At 52.4% G+C, this 23556-nt stretch overlaps 1 protein-coding gene and 1 long non-coding RNA gene across 6 annotated transcripts in view; one reads left to right on the top strand and one right to left on the bottom strand.

Annotated features, from left to right (window-relative positions):
* ARHGAP26 (Rho GTPase activating protein 26) overlaps positions 1 to 23556 on the top strand; it is a 99510-nt gene that overhangs the window by 24296 nt on the left and 51658 nt on the right. For all 5 annotated transcript variants that reach the window (XR_011728961.1, XR_011728963.1, XR_011728962.1 and 2 more), the window contains exons 11-14: positions 2442 to 2520; positions 15690 to 15726; positions 19676 to 19741; positions 20658 to 20732. Coding sequence is in view for 2 of the 5 variants with exons in the window: in XM_071759346.1 (XP_071615447.1) it covers positions 2442 to 2520; positions 15690 to 15726; positions 19676 to 19741; positions 20658 to 20732 (257 nt within the window). In the remaining 3 variants the exon portion in view is untranslated. The remainder of the gene's footprint in view (positions 1 to 2441; positions 2521 to 15689; positions 15727 to 19675; positions 19742 to 20657; positions 20733 to 23556) is intronic.
* Positions 19530 to 22206, bottom strand: LOC139803313 (uncharacterized). The gene is made up of 3 exons (XR_011728964.1): positions 22059 to 22206; positions 19818 to 19938; positions 19530 to 19726 (listed from the first exon to the last, which is right to left on the bottom strand). It is a non-coding gene; the product is annotated as an uncharacterized lncRNA (long non-coding RNA).

The following is a 23556-nucleotide window of genomic DNA, read 5'->3' as shown; positions in this document are numbered from 1 at the left end:
GTCTGGGGGATATTGAGATACCCCCAATCTCCTGAGCAGGCTTTGGGAAAGGGTTGATCTTCAAGAAACAAGCTGTGAAGAGGATGCTGGCTGCCTGGTGATAGGATGGGGAGCCCCCAGCCACCCTCCCTGCCCCGTAACCATCTGCTGAGTCCTGGGCATCCTCCAAAGAGACAGGGGCTGGGGATGATGTGTGGGGTTTGTTTTAAAAAGCATCACAGCCAGGGAGAGGTTTCTGCTGAGGAAAGTGGTGCCGTGGGTGCCTTGGCAAGGGGAGGCTGTGGGAGGCCATGCAGGGCTCTTTGCACTGGAAAGAGGTTTTTAATTCAGCTTCACAGCCCCTCCCCTCCTGCTCCTAAGTGAGTCTGACTTGGAAGTGGAGCCCCAGGAGTTGTTATCTGCTCCAAGGCAGAACAAACATTTCCATCTTATCACCCTTCTGCCCCGTGCCTGAAGGAACCTGGCACCCCAGATACCAGGGTTGTCTCCCTGGGACATTGTCCCTTCCCCCAGAGGCCAGAGCTGAGTCCAACACCAAGGAATGATCCCAAGTCTCTTTATTTTCAAGTCTCTTTATTTTAACATCTTGCCTTAGAGAGGCAGAAATCCCCAAATTTCCTTTTCCCAGAGGAAAAGGAGCCCTCCCAGGGTTTTTTTCCCTGTGCTTTCAACACCAGCCCTGGCTGAAGGGTCACCCAGGGAAAAACCAGAGCCAGGTGCCACTCCTTGGCCACCAGGGATGTCCCTTGGGTCCCTTTGGGCACCTTGCTCAGCGTTTGGGAACTTCACATTGAGCATTTCCTTGCTCAAATGGGGTTAAGTGGTTTCCTCTTCCCTCCAGAAGGAGAAAACTTCCAAACCACTAAGCTGGTGAGTATTGCCTGACTCACCAATGGGATTAGCAGAGATCAAACACATTATGTCTGGGTTTACTTGGACCTGGGCTCCTTGCAAGCCTGAGCTCAAGGCTTCCACTGGTGGAACAATCCTGAAGTGCTGGGTGTGCTGAATCCAGGCTGCTGGCTTGGTTAGATGGGGAGGAGGGAATAAATCCTTTATTCTCTGCCCATACCTAGCAGGGAAAGGTGAACCAAACCCACCAGAACCCCTGGTAAAGTCTTGGCTAGCAGAGGATCAGCCCTTACCAAGGACCAAGAGATTTTTGCAGAGTGTTCTTGCAGCTCACCTCCTCCTCCTCCTCCTGAGCCAGGGCTGGAAGAAATCACCCCTCTGACCAGGTTTGGTGCCAAAAAGAGCCTTTTGGGGCTCAAAAAGAGCCAGAGCAGCCTAGTGCCCAGCAGTGATCCTGGCTCTTTGCTGCCCTTTTGGAGCCTCTGAGCTTTGCTGGGGTGAGCAGAGCAGCAGCAGAGGGGCTCTGCTCTCACCCTGTGATGGGTGAACCCCCCAGGACCATGGATGCTGTGGTGCCAGCATCTCCCCCGTGGTCAGGGCTCCTGCACACAGGTATCCTGCACATCCAGCCCTCATGCCCTGCTTAATGCACCTGAAAATGGCCCTGGGAGGAAGCAGGAGGCTGGGGAGAGGCTTTTTGTAGGGTGGGCTCTTTGTGCTGGGGTGCTGAGGATGGAAAGGCTGACAGCTTCCAGGTGAGGTTTTGCCTGCCCAGGGCAGTGGTGGAATCCCCATCCCCAGAGGCATTTAAAGGGCATTTGGAGCTGGTCCTGCAGGATGTGGTTTAGCAGTTGCTTATGGGGTTAGAGAAAGGTTGGGCTGGGTGAGCTTGGAGGTCTCTTCCAGCCTAAACCTTCTGTGAAAGGGCTCAGCCCAGGAGCTGAGCCCTGGGTCTGCAGCACGTTCCCCTCTTGTGCAAGCACCCAACCACACCTGAACTTGTGCAAATAACTCCCCCAGGAGTTCAGGCCTGGTGGTCCTGCTTCTTGGAGCTGGGTCATTCAGTTTTATCTCCCTGGCTGGAAGGGGCAGCCCCAGGAGGGGGCTTGGGGCTCGCTGGGGAGTGGTGGAGGTGGCCCTGGTGAGGGCAGGGCTGGTGGTGTCCCCTGGCTCCCCTGCACTTAATCCTGTTTTTTCCTCTTCTGATGAAAATAAAGAGGCAAACACTGAGGGATTTGGGGTGCTGGGGTGTCCTGCTTGCTTTTATTGCCTTCTGCAGCTGCATGGATGTGCTCAGCCCCAGTGTGGGTGAGCTGGAAGCTGCAGGAAGCAGAACTGGGCTCCCAGCTCTTACCCCAAACCCCCTGGAAATGTTGTGCTGGTTTTGGGGGGGTAACATCCCCCCCCCTGCTGGTCCCAGCTGCAGGGACATCCCTGGAGAGGTCACCCCTGTGCTGCTGGGGTTTGGGTGGGAAGGAGGTTGCCCCCTCTGCTTCTCTCTGCTGGGGGATTTCTCTCTTTGCTTTTTCCTCCCATCCTGCAGTTTCTCTCTTTATTTATCTATTAAAGCATCCCCTTTCTCTTGGCAGGCCTGGTGTGATCACCATGCAGGCTCTTTCAGAAGAGGACAGAAGGCTGTGGATGGAGGCTATGGACGGCCGGGAACCGGTGAGCAGAGAAATCAACAACCCAAAAAAAAAAAATGAAAAAAAAAAAAATTAATTGCGTTGGGAGAAAATTGTGGAGAGGTTTTTTTTTTGTTGGTTTTTTTTTTTTTTTTTTTTTTTCATAGCCCTGGGCAGATTGTTTGCTGTGAAGCAGGCTGTCACACAGTCAGGGTGAGAGCTGTATCCGTGGGGCAGCTCGTGCCTCCTGCCAAGGGAATAGTTTAATCCCTTGGTTAAATATTTGAGGTAATACTGTATCTCTGTGCCTGCATTGCTCCAAGGTGCGGTGGGAAGGAGGAGGAGGGGAGCCTTGGCCAGCACAAACATGCTGCTGTGCTGCAAGGAAAACATGGCAGAAAGAGCAGTGGAAGAAAATATGCTGTAGTTTTTAATTTTTTTTTATTATTTTTTGGGTCTTGCAGCTCATTTTTGCAGCAGTTCCTGGGGGCTCGTAGGGATTTGCAGGTGTGGTGGGAGCAGAGGAGCCTCCTCAATGCTCTGCTGGAGCTGCCCAGGGCTCCCTCAGCTCTGGAAGGGATTATGGAGGTTTTCAGGAAACTGGATGGTTGTTGAGTTTTTAATTCTTTTAATCCATGTGCAAACTTCACTGCCAAGCTGGGAGAGCTGTGGCTCTGAGTGGCTTCCCCATGTGCTGGCAGCACGGTCCTGCCTGCTTTGGGTCGTCCAAATGAAAGGCAAACGTGGCACTGCCAAGCAGCCTCTTGGCCCTCAGCGTGGCCAAAAGTGTAGCAGGAAATGAGAAAAAAACTTTGGAGGGAGCTGGAGCAGCCAGGGCTGTGGCAGGACAGCCCATGGGTGTCTGCTCTGCTGGGCTGAAGGTGGTCGGAGAGGGGGAGCAGAATGTCCCAGCCCAGCACAGCCCCACTGCCACACACTGGTGTGCTGGTTATGAGCAGCTCATGGCCCTGGAAAGCACGAGAAGGTCCTTGCTTGTCAGGAAAAAAGTGTTCCTCCAAGCCAGGTGAGGTGTGGGGACCTGCAGGGAGGCACCTGCTGGAAGCAGCTCGTGTGGGGGGTGTGGGGAGTGTGAGGGTGCTGCTGCTCCTGGGTGTTTCAGGTAAGGGTTCAGCCTGGATTGCAGCCAGGTCTCAGCTTGGAATCATCAGTCCATTCACTAGTTCAGGTAGGATGGGACCTTGGAAGGTCTCTGCTCCAAGCTCCTGCTCCTCCAGGTTGCCTGGGGTGGCCCTGGGTGGGTGCTGGGAGCATCCGAGGCAGGAGACTTCCAGAGCTTCCCTGGGCTCCAGCTCTGCTGCTGCTCCCTCCTCCTCCTGGGACCTCCTCTGCACCTCTCCTCTGCCAGTTTGCATCTCCTGCCTCTTCTCCTCCTGCCCCCCCGTTCTGCGAGGATCCTGGCTCTGTCTTCCCCAAGCCTTCCTCCTAGGATGGCTGCCTCAGGTCCCCAGGAGACCCCCCACTCCTTCTCCAAGCTGAATAAATCCTGCTCCCTAAGCAGGGCCCGTGCTGTGCAGCCTGGACCTGCCCCTGATGGTGATCACAGCCATCACGTTGCTTTCTTCCCTGCCTCAAACCTGTGTTTCTGGGATGCAGCAACCTGCAGACACCCCAAAGGGCATGGCAGGAGGTGCAGCCAGAGGGTTCTGTGTGCAGGGCAGCCTCTGCTCCCTTTTTCCAGCCGGTCTTGGAAAGGGTTCCTTGTTTGGGTTCCTTGTTTCCTGCTCCTCCACCTTGGCTCTTGACCCCCTGGGGCAGCTGGAGGTGGGAAGACTGAACTTCTGTCTGAACCTCTCTTCTTCCCTCCTGAATCAGCCCTTCCCTTGGTCCAGTGGTGGCACCTGGTGACAGGATAATATTTAAATTTCTCCAGAAACAAAATTTTTGCTGCTTTTCTTTTTTTTGCATTTTTGCTGCTTTCTCCTCCTTCAGCCTGCTCACCTCCCCCGGGAGCTGTGGTTGCAAGGAGGAGAAACCCAATATCCACGGGAGCCACCTGCATGGGGTTGTCCAGGAGCCTCTGCTGATGGGGAGGGGTTGGCAGAGCCAGGTGAGACCTTGGAGTGTTTGTGAGGTGCCACCAGATGCCTGGAGGAGCCAGTTTCAGGGTCTGGTTGGGTGAACTTCAAACCCCCACCTGCAGAGTTCTCCTCTTCCCTCTGGTGCCCATCAGCTGAGGGCAGTTTGCTCATCAGCATCTTCATCATCAGCATCTTCATCATCAGCATCTTCATCAGCAGCATCTTCATCAGCAGCATCTTCATCAGCAGCATCTTCATCAGCAGCATCATCATCAGGGGTTGTTGCTCTGCATTAAAGCAGCCTCACTGCTGGTGGTGGTTGGAAGCCTGGATGGAAATGGATCCAGAAGAGATGATTATTATTATTATTGGTGTGTGCTGCCAGGTGAGGTGGCTCCCTGTCCTCAGTTGTCCCCTTGATCCATCAGGAGTTGTTGCTCTGTTTGGGTTCTTGTCTTGCAACACCAGGGTGTGGGATGTTACCTGCCCTGCAGAGATTTCCTTGAGCAAGAGGCAAGGATTTAACCTTTGGGCTCCCAGAAATATCCATTCTGTGCTTTGGCTCTGGATTTGTAAGCAACAAAAAAAAGCAAAAAACAAACCCTCTGGTTTTCCTTTGATTTGAATATCGAGCGTGGGAAAGGCTGGCACAGGGGGACAGGAATTCCATGGGCAGATCCAGGCTGGGGCAGGATTAAAGTGGAGTTTGCTGCTGAATTCTGATTGAAAAACTAAACCCAAATGTTGTGTTACATATTAGTGAGGTCTAAACATAGCATGGGGGCTGCATTAGCCAAGGCATTTGCCATGTCTTTATTATATGTCTCATTATTTATTATATATCTCAGCTCTTGATTATATATCTCCTCTTTATTATAAATCACAGCACCTATTATGTATCCCATTACTTATTATATATCCCATTACTTTAAGATCTCATGTCTTTATCATATATCTCATTACCTTTTATATACCTCATCTTTATTATATATCTCACCTCTTTATTATCTGCTGGGTTTTGTCCTGGGGCCTCCCAGGGCTCAGAGCTGTTTTACTGGAAGGGTCCTGTGTGTGAGGGAGCCCATGGCTCTGCTCCCTTTGGGATGGTGAAGGAACAGGAGCAGCAGAGCTGATGGGGCAGGAGCCTTTCCCCACTCAGGATCTCCAGGATTTTTTCCCCACAGCCTGAAACTGGAAGAGGGGAGCCTGAGCTTAGGTGTTAGGAAGAAATCCTTCACTATGAGGGTGGTGAGACCACGGCCCTTTTTTTACCAAGGAGGGGAATGAAGAGAAAGCATCCTGGCCAGCTCAGGGTTAAACTGTGACACCCAGAGGAGCTGTGGCTGCCCCATCCCTCTTCCAGACCAGCTTGGATGGGGCTTGGAGCTGCTGGGAGGTGTCATCTTCTTGGACTGGATCATCTTGGAGGTCCCTTCCAACCCAAAGCATCCTGTGGGTGGCACAGGGCTGGGTTCAGGACCATCTCCAGCTGTGCCCCAGCAAAGCTGCCAGCCCTGGGATGATGGATGGGACACACCCGAGGCTCCCTGGTCCTGGTCCCAGCCTCCCTGCATCCTCCTTGGATATATTGCTCCTGGGAATTCTTTCTGAAATTGTTTTTCATTTTCCTTGTCTAATTATACCAGACGGTGAGAGATTGATTTCCCAGTGGAAATGGTGTCTTCTGAACTCCATCCAGGGCTTTCATCCTCAGCATTCCTCTCATTTTGCCTCCTTCAAAAAAAAAAATTAAAAATAGAAATTAACTGGAAAGACTTTGGTCCCAACACGGGGGGACAGTTGGGCACCAAGCAGGCACCTTCCAACCCCCTGGTCCTGTGCTGGGACTCTCTGGAAGCTGCAGAGCTGCTGCATCCTTCTGATTCAGTTCATCTCCCACTCCTCGGAGCTCTCTTGCTGCTTCTGTGTTGGTTTTGGTGCTCTGTAGGTGAAATGTCCCCAGGAGAGGTTGAGGACCCCTCTTTGGTGGGGATGGGGAGCAGTTTGTGCTTTGGGATTTGTGCTTTGGGGTGCAGCCATCACAGCGTGGGGTGGGGGGGGCTGGGGGACCAACCATGGGAAGTGGCAGGAGGGCTTTTCTCTGAGGCTGCTGCCTGGAAAAGGTCCCTGAGAAAAAGGAATCTGTAGAGGAAAATCTTCCCCCAGAACCTCTTTGCCTGCAGGTGGTGGTCTTTGGGGTTTTGGTCTGTGTCTGTGTCCTCAGCTTGTCTCCACGCTGATGGTTTTACCCCCTCCATCCCCCAGGCCTGTGTTTCTGTGTCTTTCTGGGCTTCCCAGAGAAAGGAGGTTATTTTCTGCATGCTTTTATCTTGAAGTCTTTCATGGCCTTCATCCTGTCAGGCTTTGTTTGCTTGGGGCAAATTCCTCCTTTCTGCTCTGCTTTCCATGACCTGCTTCATTCCAGTTGCCTCCTCTCCATCTCCCCATCTCTTTGCTGAACAGAACATTATTTTCCCCCACCCCCCTCACTCTGCCTCCTCTCAGCCTCTGAAGTTTGTGTTGTTTGCTTGTTCTTTTTGTCTCTAATCTGCTCCCTGACCCAGACAACCCAGTGAACTTTCCCTGAACCACAGGAGCATCCCCCTGGTCCTGCTGGAGGTACCAGGATAGTTTGAGCCCCACTTCCAGCTAGGTGGCAAAACCCAGTGGACTTCCTGCTTGGTTTGATTGGTTTTTGTTTTTTTTTTATGTATCCTGAAGTTCAAGATTTTTGCTCATAAAAAGTTCTTTGACCTTTCTGGGGACAAGGTGGTGGAAGAGGATCCTTGGGGCATCAGCCTGAGCTTTCCGACCCAATGAGAATTTATCCCTGTTAGTTTTTGTATCACATGCTCTTACCACTCTTCCCTTCTTCTCCCTCTCCTGTTTCATAACCTATTTTAAGCCTATAATAGCAGTAACTTTACATTGAGTTTATAAGCTTTTATTTTATTTCTAAAGCACTTAAGCCAGCGAGGTCCTCAGCCTTGACTCCAGGCGTTTATTTATGGTTCCTGCAAATGCTGCTCCAGTGGCTGACAGCATCCCCAGCCAGAATCACTGCTGGAGCAGGCTGACAGAGCTTAAGGACCTTCTTGGAGTCACAAAGAGAAAAATACCAAGGGAAACAGACTGGATCATCTTAAAAATACCCCCTGGACCACTTTTGCTCACCTCATGGTGCCATCCCCCCCACTTGGGACAAGTCGGTGACTTGTTCCCTTCCTTTGAGCTGTTTTTGGGGACATCCAGGAGCAGAGCAGTGGCTCCTGTCCCTGGATCTCATCTCCCACGTGTGAACCCTCAGCATTTTGCATTTCTTTCCTCTGGCACAGCACTCCCAGGGGCCACCAAAGTTGGGGACTGGCACGGTTGGTGCCAGGACAGGAGGTGTTGGTTCTGCTGGGAGCTTGGTGGGGAGAAGTCATTGGAGTTTGCAGAGGAAAGGTGGGGACTGGGACCTGGATTGCAGGCTGTGTGTGAACAGGATGGATGGGCTGACGTGCAGCTGCTTGTCTCTGAGCCTGGGCCCGGGCAGAACCTGGGCAGAACCTGGGCAGAACCAGCTGAAGAAAAGGTTGCAGGGTGGTTGCATCAAGGGGTTTGGTGTGGAGCTGCCTGCCCCGTGCCTGCATCTGCCCAGCTGGGGGGAGGCACAAAGCACTCAAGAAATTCAAGAAAGACAGCAACAGCAGAGCAAACTTTGCAGCTGATTTGCCTGGGCTAAGAGGGTATTTTGGGTGCTGTTTGAAATGAAAATTTCAGGTGGTTTGTTGGACAGGCAGTTGCAAACCTCGACTCTTGATTTCCTCTTTTATTTGTCCTCGTTTTTCATCTTCAGCAGGGATTTGCTGTCCTGCTGCAGTCCCACCACAGTCCCTGACCCAGGCAGGCTTTTTGCTGCACCTCAAAGCTGTTTTTTACTCTTGATGCTAAAGCCCAGCAGCCCTTGTTCAGAGCAGCTGGGCCCTGGGAAGCCTCTTCCCCAGAGGAGGAGCACCAGGCACGCCTGAGTTACAGTTATTTTAAAAATCAGGATGGCACTCATTTAAAATCAGGTTGGTTTCTGAGCTCTTTGAGACTCCTTGTTCCTCTGTAGATGTTGAAAGGAGGAAGGGTGTGTGTGCTTGGGGGAGAGAGGAGCTGGAAGGGCTCCAGTGCTGCTGGAGGAGGATGTGCAAGCTGTTGCTCAAGCATCCTCGAAAACTTTGGGGAAGCTGTTGAACAAGTCCAGGTTTTCACTTTAAATCAGTCACTGAACATATCTGCTGGGGTGGACTTGCTTAAAAACCCTGCTTGCTGAAACTTTAGGTGCTTTACTTGTTCCAGAAATGTCTTTTCCTCAACCAGGTGACTTTTTCTTACATTTTTCTAGAGGCTGCTGTGTGGCAGGGCTGCTTCATTCCCCATCACTTCCTCCTTCCTCCTTGGGTTTTTTCCCCTAAAGTCTCTGCTGCTTGATTTCCACTGACCATGGGGACCTGGTGGGTTGGGAGGTGACCCAGGTGATTTTTTTTCCTTGGGTGACAAAGGTTGCAGGTTGTGTAAGGGCTTTGAGGCCAGCAGCCCAGCTGGCTTGGGCTCCAGAGGCTCCTGGGAATTCCTGCACGTGGAATAAAACTTGGGCTTCTTTTTAATTGGAATCATCCCTTAGCTTGGAGAAGTGGGAGAGAGAGACCTGTGCAGAGGATTTGAGCCCCCCCAGATGCTTTTCTTTAGATACATTATTTTTTGGTTTCTTTTTAATCAGGCTCAGGCATCAGTGGAAGTCTGGAGCTGAAGTTGATGTTGGAAGGAAGGGAGAGGAAAGGGAAAAGAGGGAAGCAGGGCAGGGAGGGGGGGTGAGGGGGCTCCAACTGCAGGGAATTGAGTGCTGAACAGTAGGATGGGAGGGAAGGAAGGAAGGCAGGAAGGGAAGAGCTGCCAGGGACCCTGGGCCACCCTCTTCCAAATGAACAGCCCTGGTTTGAGTGACATCAACCAGCACTTCCCAGCAGGTTTCTGCTGCCCTGCCAAGTCTTTCAGTTGGGAAGCAAGGCATATTTTTCCCTCCCCTCCCCTCCCCCTGGCAAGAGAGGTTTGCAGGGATGTGGGCAGGGAAAGATCTCACTCCTACCTGCATGGGTCTGGCTCAGAGAGCCTGGAAGGTTATTCCCAGCCACAACACGGTGCAGTCTAGCTCTGAAAATTCTGCTTGGAGTATGGAAACCTGGCTTTGGGACAAAAATAGAACAGGGTTGATAAGGCAGAGCCAGAAACAAGGGCTGATTTCATCAAGGTTGCCAGGTGTCCTGCTTTTAACAAGGAAATGTGCTTTTTTGTACATGAGCCTTCTTGCTCTCTGCTTTGCTGGCATCCTGCTCCTGGGCTGTGTCCCAGCAGAGCAGCTCTGCAGCCCTGTGCCAGGCTTGCCAGGGCATCAGGTGCAGAGGATCCTGCCTGGGACATGTGGACCTGTGCCCATCTCCTTCTCTTTTGATCTTTCTCCTTCCTTTCCCTCTTTTGCTTTCCCCACTTCCCTGGGTACCACAACTCCCTGCACCCTTCCTGGGCTTGTCCTGGTGTTGCTCTGGGGTCGAGGTGGTTCCCTGCAGCTGCAGGGTGGGAAGCTCAAGCCAGCTGGGAAACCATGGGATCATTCTGCTGCTCGTGGAGCTGAGCAGGGGCTCCACATCCTCAGGCACAGGGACAGGGGGTGTCCCCAGGGTGCTTGGTGGCTCTTGGACCTCCGGGACTACACGGAGCGTGTGGCAGGAGCATCCCTGGGACAGCAAGAGCAGGAAAATGATGAGAAGGTGGTCCTGGCAAGGGAAAAGCTTCTCTGGGGGGGGTTCAGATTTCTTGGGGCTCCCTGGGGTGAGCTATGGGGTTTATCTTCTCCCCTCTGACCTCTGGTGGGGGGGGGAAATCTCCAATGTCCCTCCCCAGGTGCTGGGCAGGGGGCTGTGGGCTGCTTGTGCTCCTGAAGGGCCCTTTGGACACTGAGATGGGAAAGGCAGGAATGCAGCAATGGGAAAAGAAAAGTGAGCACTGAGGTGTCTGGGCAGAGGAAATGTAAAAGCCAGGGGCTGGCCCTGCTCAGAGGTCCTGGAAGTGCTTGGGTCTGATGACACTTTGGGGAAGTGAGGAGGTGACACTTTGTGGTCTCTGCAGTCAGAGCAAACTTGTCACTTGTCTGATAAAATTAGGCTTGGAAAAAATGCTGTTTTTGTCACTTTCTTGTTCTCTTGGATTGCTGTGGAAGGAAGGGATTATTTGGTTGTAAAAGCAGCAGAAACAAAGCAGTGCCTTGGTATCTTTTAAACTGAGTGTGCTCAGGAACTGACTGAGATCCCTTTGAATTACCCCAGGGCTCCATGCAGAGCCTGTTTGTCATCATCTTCACCAGAGGGGATTTTCCTCTGCTGCCAAAGCTTGAAGTGAATGTGAGGGGCTCTTGGCCCTCTCCTCAGAGCACCTGAGCACTCTGCAACATTATCCTCAGGGGGATTGTTGTCCAGACATTACAGGATTATTTCCGTAAGCTTTTTCTGTAATAGTTTTTTGCTTCTCAGGCTTCCAACTCCTTGCACAGGATCAGGAAAAAATTCTTCAGGGCTGATCTGGATGTCTTTCAGTTTCTTTGGTGCTCTGAAGAGGGGGGATGAGGACTTATCCAGACCCATGAGGAGGGATCAGGTGCATCATTGGAGCCCAAGGGAGGGGGATATCAGGAGGAAGACCTGTTCCAAGTGGATTTTCTGGTGTCTTTCTCACATAGAGCCATGGAAGAGGGAGGAAAAAGGCTGAATGAGTCCCAGTTCCTGCACAAGCCCTCGTGCAGCAGTTGCTCTGCAGCTTCAGGATGCTGCAGCCACCACCAGCCTTGGAGTCAGTCTCAGGGCTGAATCCTGGTTTTCGTCCCCTTCTCCATTTTTCCTTTTAAAAAAAAAAGGTATCAAAACACCCATCTAAAAGGTGCCTGTCCTCGGGGTGGCTGGCAAGCAGCTGGGCTACCAGTTCTGGGGGGAATAGAATGGTTTCTATTTATACTGCTTTGGCTTGTGCATCTTTGGAGCTGAAAGTTGAAAATCCCGTTCATGGCTGTGGGGAGGATTTCTGAACATGAATCACAAGGAAATTGCATAACACTGCAGCATTTCCTCCTATTGCTCAGGGCTTTGCAAACACTGAGCTCCTCCTGGGAGACCAAGGAAACCTGGCCCATTTGTACACTGGTTTTGGTTTAAATTGCAAGTCTGGGTTGAAAGAAACCCCAGGAATTAGGAAAAAGGAGCAATAAGGTGGAATCTCCCCTGGACTGCTCCTGGTGAAAGCTTTCTGGGAAGCCAGGCATTTCTTTTCTCTGGTTTCCAGCCACCTGGGCAGGGTGATGGGACCTGGAAGATTTTGGGAAGGCACACTGAGGTTGGATTTTCCTGCACAAAGCAGGTTTTTATTCAGATGTTGTGTGTTCACACAGAGGCTGTCTGCACACATCGTTAATTAACCACCAGTTCATTTATTCTGCAGGTTGACAGACATCGTGGGCTGCCAGGGTGAACCCTGAAAGGAGGAAATAAACAGCAAATTACATCCTATTTTCTTGGTTCCTCTTCCAAATGTCAGTTCCTTCCTTTTCCCCACACTCCTCTTCCAGCCCATTCCTTGTTTGCTCCTTGCATGGCAATTTCTTGAGGATTATGTTGGAAAACTGAGAGATTGGCTTCTCCTTGGTCTGCAGGCATGAACGGGGGCTGTCAGAGGATTTTAAGCTCTGAATGGTGGCTCTGGGAGGATTTTTGATGATGAAAATCCACAGCTTGGTGTCATTTCCTGAGCTGTCTGTAGCTACCACACCTTTGGACACCGGGGACCTCTTCATCATCGTGATAAAAACTCTTCCCTCTGCAAACCACAGAGGATCTGGGGTGAAATATTGCAGCAGAAAGAATTACCCTGCTCTTTGATAAGTTATCTGAAGTGTTCAGTTAATAACTGAGCACAGTGCAAGTGTACAAGGGGGGATTTTGGCTTTTCATGAAAACTGCGAAAATCGTCATAAATTGCAATTTCTGTTGGGCCCTTGCAGAGTCCATGGTGCTGGGTTCCATGCAGGTGAATCTCAGGATTTTTCAGGAATAGGTGATAAAGACCTCCAGGTAGCAGTGGTTCTGCAGAAATGAAGCAGCTGTATCTTCCACTGGTAAAGCTGGGATCTGGTGGAGCTGCCCATCCACACTGTGACTGCAGAAAAATAAATTGAAGGCAGCAAGATGGGGGGGAAAGAAATCAGTAGATCTGCCTCTCCCTTCCCATCCAGCACTTGGCTGTTGTTTGGGAGAAGGTCCCTTGGGAGGAGGGGTTGGATTTGTCCCTTTTCTGCAGTGCTGGGGTGAGAGCACAAGGAGGATGGTGCAGGGGGAAGATGCAGGGGGAAGATGCAGGGGAAGATGCAGGGGAAGATGCAGGGGGAAGATGCAGGGGAAGATGCAGGGATGCTCCTGTCTGAGGTGTCTGTGACCTCAGTTTTGTCACTGATCAATGGGGATTTGGGGAACAGGCAAGGGAAAAACCTCTTTAAAATTCAGGACCCTTGCAGAGGGAGCAAGTTTGGTCCAGCAGCTGCCCAGGAGGCTTCATCTTCAAACACCCCCTTGTGCTTCAAAGCCTGCCTGGTTCCAAGGCTGCCTGGGAAAGGCTGGGATGTTCATATCCATAAAGCCAAGCTGGGCAGAGGGGTCCCTGAGGGCTGGGCCAGGTCTGGCTGGGGCAGCAGGACACCTGGGGGCCCTTGGGCTTCTCTCTTGGGCCTCTTGCACAACAAACTTTTCTTCAAACTTGGAAACTTCCTCTTATCCTAAAAAAAAAAAAAAAAAAAAGTCTCTCCCTTCAGAAGGCTGGAGGCAGTGTAGGAAAAGGATTTCTTTTTGAACAGTGGTGTTTTTCTTGGGAAAGGAAGTGATATTGCAGCTTTGGGGCTGGGTTAAGCCCCTGATGATGTAGTGGTGCTAATGGATTAACACAGTGACAATGGATAAAAGGTTTGTCCTTCCTAAGATGAAGGCAGGATGATAGCATCTCCTTGTTTTATGGTTACATAGTTGACCTTTGCTTGAAATTTCCTTTTCCCTGTGTGCATACTTTGCAATTAATGGCATAAGCATATTGTGTTTCCTTGCCTGCACTTCTCCCTTTTTTGAAAGAGCAGTTTCTGGTGATTAACAACCCCTCTGGTGTTTCATGGCACCAAACTGGAAGAACAAATTGCAGACAGACACCTCTTTCCCTGGAGCTGATGTGCTGTGCACCATGACCTGAGCAGCAGGAATGGTCCTGGGCAGCAGAGGAGAGCATGGGGAGAAGGACAGGAGATGGGGAATTGTGCCAGGAATTGTGCCAGGATGGGGAAAGGTGCCAGGGCAAGGAACTGACCCAAAAGAAGGGGCCCTGGCTCTGCAGGACTCCAGGTCAGAGTCACCCCAAGCTGTGTCCCTGGTCCCTTCAATGAGTCCTCAGCACTGGAACTGCAGATGGAGACAAAACTTTCCTTAGGGAATGTTGTCTTGGTGGCCACTGCTGCTTTCCTTCTCTTTTTTATCTTTTTTTCTCAGTATGAGCCCCGTTCCTGGAGCAAATCTCACTTGCTGACTGCAGCTGCTTTTGCTGCTGAATCATCCCCCAGGTTCCAGCTGTGGGATGCTGGATGTTCTCCTGCAAACAAACCCCTCTGTTTGGTCTTGTCCTGCCCAGCTGGGTGCCCTGGGAGGGGAAGGGGATGGTTGTCCTTGGGAAAGATCCCAGGAAAGTGGGAACTGGTGTTGAGGGGTGATGTCTGCCCACCCCCCAGTTCTGAGCTCTGGGCAGAGCTGGTGTTTGGATGACCTCCAGGCAGGCATCTGCTTGAGTGACCCCGTGGTGACATGCTGTGTGCCACCCAGCCTTTTTTTGGTTCTTTTTTTAGTGATGGGGACACGGGGCTGGTGTTGGGAGCAGGGACAAATCCTTTGGGCACATCGTGGTGTCACCTCCCCCAGCAGCAGAGGGGAGATCCCCTTGGCAGGATCCCACCCAGGGGCATCCTCTGTCCTCTGTGTCACTGTCATTAGTTGGGAGCCTGGGGTGGGCAAGGTGGAGAACCTCTCCTCCTCTTCCTCCTCTCCCTCCTTCTTCTCCTCCTCCTCCTCCTCCCCTTTGGGTGCTTTGGCTGTTGGTACCAACATTGCCTTTGGGAACTTTCCTTCCCTGCTTGCTATTTCTGGAGGCAGCATGTGCTGGCCTGGGCTCCAGCAGGAGGGGGGCTCCCAGCTCTGTTCCCCTCCCCAGGAAGGGTCTGGACCCCTCTGGCTCCATGGTTGTGGAGCTGGGGTGGATGAGCCAGGCTCTGCCCCTCCAGCTTCTTTCTGCTGATGCTGGAAAGGTTCTTTTGGACCATTTCACTCTGTCGAGCTGGAAAATAACCCAACCTGCCTGCAGGCTGAGCTCACAGCTGAGGTTTTCATGGTGCTTGGCTTTGGGATGCTCCTCAGGCTGTGATAAGAACTTTCTCTCAGTGGTTTTCCTCTTTTTGTGGTGTCTGCTCCAACTTTGATCTTGGGGAGCTGAGCTGGGAGAGGAGGGGAAGCACTGGTTTGGGGGGCAGGGGAGTTTTGGGGTGAAGCTGAGGGGCTGGCTTTGCCTGGGCAGTCCTGGGCACATGAGCTCCTCATCCTCATCCTCATCCCTTGGCATTTCAGGTCCTTCCTAAAGCCTGGGAGTTAGGAACAAGTTCTGTATCAGGAGTGGAACAATGCACAGGGTGCCCAGGGAGGGGGCTGAAGCCTCATCCCTGGAAATACCCAAGGGGAGGCTTGGGGAGGCTCTGAGCACCCTGACCTAGCTGAGGGTGTCACCCAGACCTAGGTGTCCCTGGTAGCTGCAGAGGGCTGGGATGAGGTGACCTCTGGAGGTCCCTTTCAACCCCAATTAATCTATGATTCTGTCAAGTGATGATCTTTCTTTTCCTCTCTCCCTCTTTGCCTGACTCATTCCTGCAGGCTGGAAGGACTTGTGAGCCAGGGTGGAATCCTGCTCCCTGCCTGGGTGGGGATGCTCAGAGGATGCTGTGGCAGGTCCAGGAGACACCAGGCATGCCAGCAGCCCCTTCCCAGCTGGAGCCAGGGTCTTCACAAGCCTCTCTCCTTGTGTTTTTCAGGTCTACAACTCCAACAAGGACAGCCAGAGTGAAGGCAGTAAGTATTTAAGTATTTCTTCCCAGAGCCCTGGGTGTGGGCAGGGGGAGAGGCTGAGATGGGGACCAAGGGGTGCAGGTGGCAGCTTGGATGCATCCCTGCTCCTTCCTGAACCAGAATGTGGAGGATGAGTGTGGCTTTTCCACAGGGGAATTGGAGCAGAAGTATAAAGAGCAGGGAGGGTCTGTCTAATTAAGAGCCCCTGGGAAAAAAAAGCAAAAAAAAAAAAAAAAAAAAAAAAAAAAAAGCTTATTTTATTGTAGTTTGGGCAATCAAAGAAAGCACTTGCTTTTCTTCCTAGAGGAGCTGTTGCACCTGGTCCTGGCTCTTATGCCCTGTGTTTCAAAACCCTTAATTGAGCCATTTCCCAGGAGGTTTGAATGGCCATAATTGCACTGCTCAAACCCCTGATCCCTTCCCTCCTTCCCCCAAAGTCATCGCTCACATGGGAGCCCAGCCCAGGGTGGGGGTTAGCAACCAGTTCATTTTTATCCCACCTCAGACAGGGCATTTTTACCTTGAGTGGAAGCACATTTTTCCTGTACTAATAGGTGCAATTTGCAGGCAATGTTCCTCACACCCATTTCCAGCCCCTGCACAGCCTCTTCCTCCTCTCGGCTTCTCCCTTCCTTGCTGGTTCTCCATGTCCTCAGCTCCATCTCATCCCAGATGTGTTCCTCCTGGCTTTGGGAGACCTGGGTGGTCCTTCCAGATTAAATGGAATTTCATGGATTAAATGGATCAAAGCCTCACACCCCTGGAGGAGGGCATGAGCTGACACCCCGGGGGGGATGGAGTCTGCTCCATCTTCTCTTCAGCACACAGATGGGCAGGATGAGGTTTTTGGGGGCAGAGGGAATTGCTCAGCTCTGTCCCAGCCTGGCCACGAAGTGTCCCTGTTCTGTGTTCCCTGCTCTCAGCCTCTGCCAGGTCAGGACGTGGGGATTTGGCTGGGGGAAGATGTTAAAATAATAATAATAATTTTTCTTCGTTTTACTGTGGAGTAATGGAAAAGCAGGAAGATGTTAAGGGTAGGGGTGGGAGGGAAGGGTTGGTGAAGCAATTACCACTTCTGAAAGAAGCACTTGTCAGGCTGTGACCTTCCCATCTTACGTGCTGTCAGCCAGAAATCCTCCTGGGGCTGGGACTGAGCCTGGAGTCATCCTGCAGCTCAGCTGGAGGTGCTGAGAGCTCTGCTCGAGTGTGGCTGTGACTTTCCCAGGGTTATTTGTCTTGCCTAATCCTCAATCCTCAGCTGCCAAGCTCGGGGCAGGTCCCAGGGGCTCCTGGGTGCCTCTGGAGGGTTTCTGGAGGTGCTCTGATCCCCCTCCCCAGCCCATTCTGGGTTGTGCATCACTGAGGACCCCCCTTAGCAGGATCAGGACCAGGCTGACCTGCTGGGGGGGGGGTAAATTGATGATTTTCCTGGGCTCAGTCTGAGCTGGGTGTAGGTGTTGGAGGGGGATGTCTGACTCTGCTGGGCTGAGGGTGGGCTGGGAGCCTCTGGGAGCATCACCAAGGGAGGGAGTGGGAGCTTCATCTCTGAAGATGCTCAGGGTGAGGCTTGAGGAGGCTCTGGGCAGCCTGACCTAGTTAAAGGTGTCCCTGCTGACTGCAGGGGGGTTGGACTAGACCTTGAGAGGTCTCTTCCAACCCAGATGATCCTAGGATTCTGTGATTCCATGACCCCCAGCTGGATGTCCATGTGGAGGCTTTGAGGAGAAAAGCTCTTTTCTCTGCAGTTGCCTCCCATGCAGTTTCCCTGGCCCTGGGCTGTTTTGGGAAGGTGTTTGCTGATGGTGCTGGCAGGGCCCAGAGCCCACGTGTTGATTGTGCTCCCCAGAAGCTGCTCAGCACCCAGAAGCTGCTCAGCACCCAGCAAAGGGCAGGGAGGCTTTGGCAAAGCCACCAAATCCCAACTTGGTCCCCGCGCATCCTTGCCAGGCTGAAGCTGAGGGTTCAGGCAGCCGAGGAGGCTTTGCCAGAGTTCCTTACCCTTTGAAAACCTCTTCAGTGTCCATGGTTTGTCTTAAAAATGAGGACAATCCTCCTTGAGTGCTCAGCAGAGCTTCCTCTCTGCTCTGGGGGAACCCTGAGCAGAGGCTGCAGCTGGAGCTGTGATTTTCAGCTCAGACACCTGAGGCTGCTTTAGCTCCTCCAAACCGTGGCTGGGGGGAGTTGAGCTCCTTTCCTCTTCAGCCACACTTCAGATCGATCCAGGGGCTGGCTTCTTGCCACACAGCCCTGGAGACAGGAGCTTCCTATAGGGGTGGAAATGAGTGCTGGGATGGATGGAGTCCGGATGCAATTCCTGACCCTGCAGCCCCCTGTACCTCACGGCTTTCCTGCACTCTGGATGTGCTCAGATTTTTAGCCACCAGCTCATTTGACAGAGCTCTGGGGTTCTGCAGCCTGCTGTGTGACCAGATGGCCGTGGCTCTCCAGGGTCATTTATCCTAATCTTCTCTGGGAGGAGGAGTGGGTGGCAGGGAGCTGCTGGGGCCAGAGGAATTTAGAGGCTGAGTTTGCAAACCAGGAGGACTTGTCCTGCTCTGTGGCAAAGCATCCTCCTGGCCACTTGTGTGGAAAAGCACAGAGTTCCTTTTCCTTTCCTTTTTCCTTTCCTTTTTCCTTTCCTTTTTCCTTTCCTTTTTCCTTTCCTTTTTCCTTTCCTTTTTCCTTTCCTTTTTCCTTTCCTTTTTCCTTTCCTTTTTCCTTTCCTTTTTCCTTTCCTTTTTCCTTTCCTTTTTCCTTTCCTTTTTCCTTTCCTTTTTCCTTTCCTTTTTCCTTTCCTTTTTCCTTTCCTTTTTCCTTTCCTTTTTCCTTTCCTTTTTCCTTTCCTGTCCCTTTTCCTGCCCTGTTTGGTGGTCTCCTTGCATGGCCCAACCTGGGCATTTCCCAACCTTGGCAGCTCTCTGGTACTTTGACCCTTGACAGAAGGCTTGAAAACTCTGCTCTCTGCTTCCTGCTTCCTCCTTGTCCCCGTGGCTTTTAATTCCTGAAAGTCTTAGGAGGAATTTGTAACAATTCCTGCTGGGGCTTTTCATGAGAGGTGTTGGGGGGATGCAGCAGACCCTGCAGTGCCATGACCAGTGCTGGAGTCTGCAAGGTTGCCTGGGGCTGATTCAGTCTCCTTGCCACGTTACTGATGCTCCAATGTGCCACATCAGCACAAAGGAATTAATGGATTAAATAGAAGAACCTGGCTAGGCAAAAATAGAAGAGGATGAGAGCAGCTGAGTAGCTTGGGGAAGGTCAGAGAAGTGTGTGTGCAGCCACAGGAGCACAGGCCATGGGTGTCACCTCTGCATTTCTCTGCCAAGTGGCAGCACCAGTGGCTGCATCCCAGCTGCTCCTGCAGGCAGAGCTGGTGATGTGAAGAAGAAACCCAAGGGCTCCCACCCCAGTGCCCAGGCACCCCCAGCTCTGCAGCTCCTCAGGCTGGGGGGATGGAGCTGGCCTGGGGATGAAGGCATCCCTGGAGCCTGCTGAGGGCTTGGGTAGCTGGCTGGAGAGCTGAAGGTCTCCAGAATGACCTCAGCAAACTTCCTTGGGTGCCATGCCCAAGGTTTTATTATTTCAGAAATAAATTCAGTTTCCGATTCTTCCGAGCAGCCCAAAGCCACAGACTGAGGTCTCTTCAGGTGATCTCCCCCTGAGCCAAAATCTGACCCACTGCAGATGGGAATCTGGGGCAGAGCCCGGGGCTGGGAGGTGCTGGTTCTGAGGGCTCTGGGGCTGAGATCAGGGATTAATGTTCAGTGTTCACTGAGGTCACCCCTGGGACAAGCTGCTGGGCTGCTGCCCGTCCTCAGGGAACACCTCATTTCCCTTTTCTCCTTCCCCCCTCCCTCTGGTGCAGCTTTTCCCTGTGGGATGAGCAGGGGGGGCAGCAGGGAGCCATCCATCCTCTCCCTCTCCATCACTTTTCTCTTCTCTTCCCTCGCAGCTGCCCAGCTGGATAACATTGGCTTCAGCATCATCAAGAAGTGCATACATGCTGTGGAGACAAGAGGTAGAGTGTCCCCCCCTCCACCTGATGGTCTTCTTTTGGGGGCTTGCAGCTGTCTGTAGCAGGGGGAGTTCCTTACCTGCTCTTTTCTTGGGCAAAAATGGTTCATTCCCCCTCTGAGACCCAGGTCAGGCAAACCCCAGGTGCCTTCACCCAGACCCACGTTCCCTGGGGCTGGGGTTGGGAATAATGCACTGGATCTGCAGGACAGGGGAAGGTCCCTCAGCTGGGACCTTGTCTGGGCATCCCCCCTCTTGTGGGGGGTAAAAAAAGCAGCTGAGTTTCAGTCCTTGCTGAGAAGCTCTCGTGGAGACTGTCGGGGCACAGCCCCACAGACAAGGAAGGGGAATCCCCCGAGGAGGTCAGGTTGGGGACAGCACCCTGTGACATCCAGGTGGTGGCTTAAAAGCCACGTGGGAGAAAAATAAAATGCAAAAAAAACCAACCAAACAAAAGCAGTGTGGGTGACAGAGACCAAGCTGGGCAGGTGCAGACCTTGGGGAAGGGTCAGGGGGCTGCTCTGGGGGGAAGGGGTTTCTGGGTGTCAACCAGCAAGTTGTTTGGTTCTCGTTGTTCCCTGCGTGGAGAACAGGCTCAGGCTTCAACCTGAGCTGAGAAAATTTCCTAAAGCTGCTCTTTTTGGTGTCTGGAAAGTGCAGCTCCTCCTTGGGGCAGCCCAACTCCTCACTGATGTGTGCTGGATCCTTGGATCTTTGATTACTGAGCTGGCTGGGGGAGGAAGACTTTTAATCAACACATGAAAGCCCTGACATCAAAATCAAATTTTACCCTCTCGTATAATTTTGTCTGGAGTCGGCGAGAGGGTTTAATTATTTTTGCTGTTAGAGAAGGCAGAGAAATGAAAGAAATGTCAGGAGCTCTTCTGACATTATCCTAATAAGCTCTTTGTTTTTCCTAGGGATCAATGAGCAAGGGCTCTACCGAATCGTTGGGGTAAACTCCAGAGTTCAAAAGCTGTTGAGTATATTAATGGGTAAGTGTCTTGTGTTTTGTTAAGGGCAAGTACATTGTGCTGCTTTGAAGTCCTGCCAGCTGAGAACAGAGGATCTCATTGGGGTACCTAATCCTGGTGAATGTGCTCTTAGGGCCAGATGCTGTTAGGGGCTGGGAGGTCCAGGGCCCCCCTGGCAGGTTGCTGAGGTAGGGCTGGTGCAGGACATTGCTTTAAAGGTCTTCTGGTGCAGTCACTGGTGTCCTGCTCTCCTGTGCTGCAAACTTTGGCAGCCTTCCCAAACTAAAACCTTCAAAGAAAAATAGTTGAAAGCTTTGGTTTTTAATCTCCTATCTGCCACGTTGTTCTCAGGATCCTTTTTAATTATTTTCTCTCGTGTGTTGCATGCTGCCTGTGGCTCTTCTGACTTTCCCCCTGGGCTTTCTTAGCCTGTTTTAGCAGGGTTGTGCTCAGCCCTTCCAAGCATGTGTTTCCCTCATGCCTGAGGCATGGGATCCTGAAGGAGAGGAGGTGTCAAGTGACACCATGGCAGAGCTTGGTGGTGACACTTTGGGGCTCCTTTGGGCACTGACCCCCCTGGGGCAGCTGCTCTGCAGCTCTCAGAAGCCTCTCCCCACCTGGGAGAGGAGGAGAGGAGAGGTTGGGGTGCACATCCCTCATCTGAGCCCCAAAACGTGCAGGAGCAAAGGGGTCCAAGGATTGTCTCCGAGCTGGTGGTTGCTGTGGTGCAGGTTTGGGACCACTACAGCTGATTTCCCCCCTCTTTTTTTTGGTCTTGCTGCCTTCCCAGGCCCCTCCAACAGAACCAATCCTGCTCCCTGTGCCCTTGGCTGGGTCCAGGCTGGTGCTGGGGTTGGCAGTGGCTCTGTGTGACCCAATGGACCTTTCCATCTGCTGAGCCATCCCCTGGCTGCAGCCCTGTGGCAATCTGTCTGTCTGGGCTTGCAGGAGGCAGATGTTTAAAGACTCATTTTGAACAAACACCCCCTTGGGTTGGAAGAGCAGCAGCTGCCCTGTCCCACCTCCTGCTTCTCAGGCTTGGCAAAGCCACCCAGGGGATCTGGCTCATAACGAGGAGGAAAAACATTAATAACTTCTTAGTGCCCTTAGGAATGTGTTTGCTGCTCCTGTGTGAGTGACCATTGTGGGCTTCCTCCTCTTTCCATTTGCTTCTCATCATCCCTTTGCAATGTGACTCCCTTTTCCTTGCCCTCACAGAGTGCCCCTCTGTGCTTGCTCCTTTGAGGGTTTCAGTCTCTTGTGTTTCCCTTCCAACATCTTCCCTGCACTTCTTCTTTTCCCACTCTGAAGAGGTACCCTAGGAAAGCCCAGGGTGTCAGCACGGACCTGTGCAAAGCTGGGAATCCTGGGGATCATCAGGGAAGAAAAGGGTGAGGTTTGAGATCAGTGGCTCTGGAGGGGACCTCTCCACCCCGGTCTCTCTCTGGCATTTGGAAAGTTGGCTGCGGTCACAGGAGCTGGTGACTGACTCTCTGTTATTAGTGGAAGTTTGGCAGAGGTTCTGGGGCACGTGAGTCTGTCCTGCTGGCCACCCAAAATCAGCAGCTAAGCCCGAGCTGGCTCCTGGTGCAGACGTTTGATGCTGCTGAGTTGGGGCATCAGATAAAGAGCGTTGCTGCCCAGCGATAACAACGAGCTGGGGGTCAGGTGCTTGTGTCAGCTCCTCTGCTCCTGCTCTTCCTGCTGGTGTCCATCATCAGCCAGCCAGGAGAGCACCAGACCCTGGTTTCTTCTCAGCAGGGCAGCCTGGGGCTGTGTCAGTTCTCAGCCGAGGTGGCAGGGCTGTGACAGATGGCAGGGCTTGCTCGGTTAGAGAGCTCTGCGGAGCTGGGAGGGATTGAAACTCCTGGAGCCCATCCAGCATCCATTATCTCCTCAGCAAGTGAAGCCACTCAGCTGTCGACCTCGTGTCTCCTGAGGTGGTGATGTATCTGTGGTGGTTCTGCTTTCTCCTGCCCTGTCAGCAGTTGGTGGTGCTGGGAGCCCCGTGCTGGAATTGGGGACCCCCCCTTTGGGGCTCACCCAGGCCAGCAGTCCCCGGGATGCTTTGCAGACCTGTGACTCCATCCCTTTCCCCAAATCACAGCCCATTAGGTCACCTTTGCCAATCCCAGTGCCTGGGAGGTCGGTGTCCCAGAGAAATGTTTTGGAAAGGGTTTTGGATCCCCTTCTCTTCCAGGCTGCCCTGGGGCTGTGTCCTTCCCCGAGCGGCACCGCTCCTGCTCCCGTCTGACCCCCCTGAAGGGAGGTGCCAAATGGTGCTTCCAACTTCAGCTTTCCCTTATATTTAGTAATGAATGTGGGCAGCATTAGTGATTGACACTGAGTTTAAATGGCAAAAAGCTCAAGTTTCCCTGCGGGGTGGCTGGTGGTGGTGAGGGGGGAGGCTTTTGGCACAGCTCTGCTGGAGGTTGGAGCAGAACCTTCCTGTGGGCACCCACAGGGTCCTGGGCAGGTGGGGCTGATGCTGAGGCTGAACAGATTGTCTGCAAAGTGGGGTGAAAAAGGGGGGGCAGCCTCCCCAGGGCTCGTGGGAGGCAGCTCAGCCCTGGCAGAACAAGCTGCTGCTCCCCTTCCTGCACCCTCACCATCCAAATGGGGACAAAACCCAGCAAATGGGTAAATTTTGATCAGTTGGAGCTGCCAGGGGAGAGGTGGTTGTGGAAGGGGGTGGGCACAGGGCAGCAGTGGGACCAGCAGAACTGATTCCTCACCTCAATTTGGCACCCCCAAATTTCTCTAATTTATGTGTAAACTTTGCCATAAAAAAAAAAAAAAAAAAAAAAAAAAGCAAAAAAAAAAAAGCTCTTTCTAATTTCTTCTT

The sequence above is a fragment of the Heliangelus exortis genome, chromosome 15 (assembly GCF_036169615.1).
Source record: "Heliangelus exortis chromosome 15, bHelExo1.hap1, whole genome shotgun sequence".
Classification (NCBI taxonomy): Eukaryota; Metazoa; Chordata; class Aves; order Apodiformes; family Trochilidae; genus Heliangelus; species Heliangelus exortis.
Note: the sequence above shows the minus strand (reverse complement) of the source record. Positions and strands in the feature narration are given on the sequence as shown.